We start from the raw sequence: 5,212 nt of genomic DNA, 5'->3' as shown, positions 1-5,212 counted from the left end.
TCTGCTGCGCCCGGTGCACGGAGCCGGGCGGGGACCCCCGAGCCAGCGCGGCGCGGCGCGGCGCGGAGCGGGAGCCTGCGGGGCTGGGCTGGGCTGTGCGGGGTCCCTGATCCGCCCCCACTAGCCGCGGAGAGAGGGAGAGGGGGCAAGACCTGGGGACGGGGGGAGATAAGGGCAAGGGGGGGAACAAGCCCCCCCTCCCGCTCCCCCACCCCGAACAAAGTGCAAGAGAAAGTTTCGTTTTAAAACAAGAGCATCTAGCCCCAGCACGGGGCAGAGAGGAGAAGCTGGGCCAGAGATGTGAGCTGCACCTACTAACGGGGGAAACGCCACTTACTTCCCCGGGAGCGATGGGCAAGTGACTCCCACCCTGGAGCCAGCAGAGACCAGGAAAGAGGTCTGGATTTTTTTTTTTTTTTTTTAAACAAAAGCAAGCAACCAAAAAGCCTCCCCAACCAGATCAGAAGCATGAGGCACCAGCCGCTGCTCTTGCCCTAAGGAGAAGGTGAGAAAGAAGGCAAGAAACAGGAGCTATGCAGGCACCGGACCTGTAGATGCATGAGATTCTCCTTGCACCTTGAGGACGGGGGTGATTTGTTTGCCTGACAGCCATGCAGCATAAAGGCATCACGCTGATCGTCTTCTTGGAGTATATCGTTGCTGGCCAAGGTGAGGCAGGTAAGTCGAAATCAATCAACCAATCAGTCAATATTGCTAGGCATCAGACAGCTAAACCTGACTCCTAAAACAGAGCAAGGGGAGGGAGGGTGGAAACCAGGTATTTGAAAGTCTCTTGCATGCTTTCTTTTCTTTCTGTATTTTATACTGTGCAGTCAGAAGACTATGAGCTATATGAGATGCATATGTAGTCTTCCCCCAATACAGAGCTCTGCAGTCCACACTCCTCCCCTGTGAAATAAAACACTTTAGTAGGTTATGCTGTTAAAAGGAAACAGCATCCTGTCAGTGTGCATTAATATAAAGGAAGAAGGACCAGCTGGTGGGAGGGCAAGAACTGAGATATTCAGAGAGTTTGTTTAGCTGGACAAGACTTTCTTTCTAGATAGGATAAGATTCAGAAGTCAGATTCCTGAGATAGTGTTGCTGAAAATAATTGCCTCATCCTGGGTTGGGATTTATTTTTCTTCATTAAAGGAAAGATTTTATGCAGGAACTTTCTGTCTCAGCTAGATTATCTATCCTATTGTATAAAGAGGACTTGTATTTATTCCACTTCCTAACTATCTTAATGGTCAGGATTTGATGGGCAAGGCTAAATGAAAATTATTCATCTTAGAGGATCAATAAGATGGGAAGCAGAGCGTAGAAAGTGGTTACTTGTAATGAATATTAGACTAAGCTGCAATGGCATTTATAGTGAATTCTAAAAAGCACCTTTATTATGACAGAGGTTGGCTCCCCTTCAGCGGTGGAAGTGGGGCAGTGGAGGAACAGCTACTCCTGCCATGGCTTAAATCATCTTTTAAGGTCAGAAAGGGAAAAGAAGAAGAGGCTCAACTCTGAGGAACTTTAGTGATTGGGTCAGAAAAAAAAATGAAGACAGCATCAATAAACCAGGACTAGGTTACCGATGGGTTGAGTCGTATGCTGTTTCTTATCAGAGTATAGGCTTGTGATCTCTTCCTTTAGATGGGAGGTTTAAATTTCACCTGCATGAGCAGAGTATTAGGATAACTTTCTCCTTACAGTGACTTGCAGGATACTCAAGTTTTCTGCCGCTGCACAATCTCTATTAAACACAGCAAAGTAGCTTCAGCTCAGGTTATTCCTTGGCTAGAATTGAATTTGGAACATAATTAGGCATTCAACATAGCTTCAGATATGTTTTTATTAAGTAAAAAGAACAAAAGGAACTGAAATCAGAGTAAACAGAAAGCTATCCCCCAGTGGTTTATCCTGAATCAAATCAAAATCACAGCATTATTGGGGAAAGTTATAAGGAGGGGCACTGTACCTCACTTGCCTGAAGTCATGTATCCCAAGCATTAGCTGGTTTCCCTGATTAAGACTATCTTGTAGGATAGGACCCATGTGGCTGATGTACAGTGCAGAAAATATATGGAGGTATCGCCAGTCATGTTCTTGATCCCAACTAGGAAAAATGTGATGCATCCAAAATAGAATTTAAGTGTATGGTGTATACAACTTGCACAGCCAGGGTGCAACCGTATGGAGATGCAGCTTGTAGCACTCTACTAAAAAATTCTGAAATTGTTTCCTTTTTCATGTATTGACTTATACACACTCAGAGTCAGGGTTTGAGACATAACAATTAAAGGACATCACAAGGATGGTGCATCCCCTGAAAGTTAAGCCTGATCAAGCTAAGGAGCTGCTAAATTTTATACAATTTCCCTGCTTTTATTTAAGTAATAAAATACTGACCCAATAACCCACAAGAGCTGCATGCTCCTTCTTGATTTGTTTTCTTTTTAAGTGTTCTCTAATTTCAAATATCAAAATAAGTTCAATTATAGCCTGAGTCCAGAGTGACCTGAACATGATACCAACTGTTTGATGGCTACTGGATGTCCTCTGTAAAATGAGTTCTCAGGTTCAGCCTTCTTCAGAGATGGCAGGTGCTAATGTCAGAGGATTTTATATATATCTAATTTGGCCTCTTGTCCCTAGAGCTGGTCTCTCTCATAGGGGATTGATGGGGCATGGTGGATGCATGAGATGTATCTGCTGGTGCCATGCTTGATCGGTGGTGAGAGCAACGCAGTCTCCAGGACTGTCAAGCCTGACTCCCTAGGCCATTACAGATAATATAAAGAATAACAGTAAAATAAAATAAAGCCAGGATGATGAATGGCAGGTGTCAGGTTGCTCTTGTGAAGCTCATGTTATCCAGCACTGTTGTCAGTTCGGACTCAGGGCCTTATTCTCTTTCCACATCAGCACTGGAAACTGCCGTGGACTTACAAGGCTGACAGCAGCTGGTGCTTTAATGTCAGCTTTCTGCCCTGTCTCCCTCCAGAGGGCATGGTTCTGCCTGGCTGTGCCTCTTAATGGCAGATCTCCAAAAGGGGATGTGGTTTTGCCAAAAATAGCCATTTCTAACACCAAACTTAAAATCAGTTGTGAACTCTTCTTTCAAAAAACCATCAAAACCTGATGTTGGGTAATTATCTGCCAGTCCTTCACTGGGCAGTGCCCAGAACTATAGATTTTTCTGTGTTCTGTCTTTGACATTGGACACAACTGGCCTGAATTATTAGAGGGTGCCCAGCTTCTATGGGATCCAGTACCTCTGAAAATCAGGCCACAGGTGTGTGAACAAAGTGTGACTACAGAAGAGATGCAGACAGATGGAATGCAATTAGCCAAGTTGGCATATAGCCAGGCCACTGAGCCTGATTGATTCTCATGTAAAGCATCATGTGATTTTTTATTTTTTTTTGCCTGGGTTAGCGCACCTCTGATCTGAGGTGGAGTGGGATTGCCCAGAGGAGTTTGAAACAGTTTTTGGTTTCCACAATTCGTTCGATTTCAGCCTTTCTGATCAAAGAGACCAAAAGGAGGAACTGTTAGTACCAGCTGTAGAAGGGCTTTTGTGATGTGGGTGTGAAGGTGCTGGCAAATGGACCAAGACTTGCCAAACTCACTTCACGTTGGCGAGTGACCACTTGAAAAATGCCATAACATTTTGACTACTAGTAATGTGAAAGAGTAAGAGGCGGTGTATCTCATTAATATACCCTTCAGCCCAATACCATATCTAGACTCCTGGTGGCCCTGGGCAAACTTTTAGTACAGGCCTTCCCTTTGCCAGAGATAATGACAATAATAATTGGACAACTGAAATAGCACTAAAAATTTTGGATCCCCTGTCTGTCTGGGCCCCAGGCAGCCACCCAGTTCACCCATGCCTGTGTCCAGGTCTGCTTGAGCCCTCTACCTCCCAACCACGGTCATCGTTAAAACATGCACATTTAACATTTTTCAGTAAACAGATAAAACAAGTGAAATACACCAACACCTATACACACTCCATGGACATTGGGTGAGACAGGCTTATTATAAACCCAGCTGAAGTGAAACACTACCATGGGGGTGAGGGGCCAAGACAACCCAAAAGCTTTTCAGGTGTCCAAAATATGGGTCAGAACTTTGTGTTTTGAACCCACCTCTTGCAGTGAAAGACCCTGAAGACGCGGCTCCACGATTGTGTGCATCCAGAACAAGCAAAGGGCCTGGTCCAAATCTCATTACACTCAATGGGATTGTCTTTCTGTTGGCTGCACTGGGCTTTTAGATCAGGCCCCAGATGAACATCCCACTGCCATTCCTTCTGCTTCAGCCTCTAATGAGGGTGATAAATGGGCCTTTTAATATTTAATAAGGCTTTGGATAACATTTGTCAGGCCCTGGTGTGTAATGAGGAACTGAAATTAGCCGTCACTTGTCTGAATGGTCGTCCAGTGCAACCTTTCAGTTGCGTGACCCATCTCAAATTGAATGGGTCTCTAATCGACAGACAAGCCTGTCGTTGGCCAGCCGTGCACCGTGAAACTGCTGTCTCGCCACGCACCTCTGAAGGAGCCCTAAATAAATAAATATGTGGCTTCTTGGGCCGAGCTATCCATCATCAAGCCAAAGTTAATCAGCCTCAAGAACATGCAGCCCCCTGTGCACCATTCCGATTGTTTAGCCCTTGATGAATTATTCAGCAAGCCCCTCCTGGCGTTCAGGGATAGTCGCTGGCTGCCTGGCTGGTGTTTTCTTTCCTCAGCGGTGCCCTGCCGCTCCCATTCCACGTTGCACGTTGTAGCCAAGAGATGGATCAGCTGTGTTATCTGGAGGCTGAGCCATCTTCTCCCGATTGATGTCTTTAAAGGCAAAGCTCTTAATCAACTGCAGATTCCCCCCTCCTTCCCTCAGCCACCCCACAGCTAATTTGCACATTGTTCTTCTCCCCTTTTCCTAATGACACAGCAGTTCAGACAGGAACACTTTACTGATGTTGCTGCATTAGCAGGCTAGGCAGATAAACCTCCTTGTCAGGGCTGATCCTAAGGGCAACTGTGTCCTTCCTTGCTTAACATGTTCCATTAAATGCAGCTAGAAAATTCGATGAAAGACTGATTGCCCCTCCTTGGGGACCAAAAGGAACAGCTGTTTCCTTTAAAGTGTGTTTCTTCTCTTAATTTTCTCTCTTACTTGTCTTGAGCAGCTTCTTCCCTGCCAT

General features: G+C 45.5%; 1 protein-coding gene across 2 annotated transcripts in view; it reads left to right on the top strand.

Moving 5' to 3' along the window:
- Window positions 1–55: 55 nt before the first annotated feature.
- LOC109289046 (netrin-4-like) overlaps window positions 56–5,212 on the top strand; it is a 139,105-nt gene continuing 133,948 nt past the window's right edge. Inside the window, exon 1 of one of the 2 annotated variants that reach the window (XM_019504920.1) lies at window positions 56–669. In XM_019504920.1, coding sequence (XP_019360465.1) covers window positions 612–669 — 58 coding nt within the window. In that variant the 5' untranslated portion in view covers window positions 56–611. Of the gene's footprint in view, window positions 679–5,212 lie in introns of both variants that reach the window. The other variant, XM_019504919.1, reaches the window with a different exon arrangement.

Source organism: Gavialis gangeticus, unplaced genomic scaffold, assembly GCF_001723915.1.
Source record: "Gavialis gangeticus isolate Ggan-Ray unplaced genomic scaffold, GavGan_comp1, whole genome shotgun sequence".
Classification (NCBI taxonomy): domain Eukaryota; kingdom Metazoa; phylum Chordata; order Crocodylia; family Gavialidae; genus Gavialis; species Gavialis gangeticus.
Note: the sequence above shows the minus strand (reverse complement) of the source record. Positions and strands in the feature narration are given on the sequence as shown.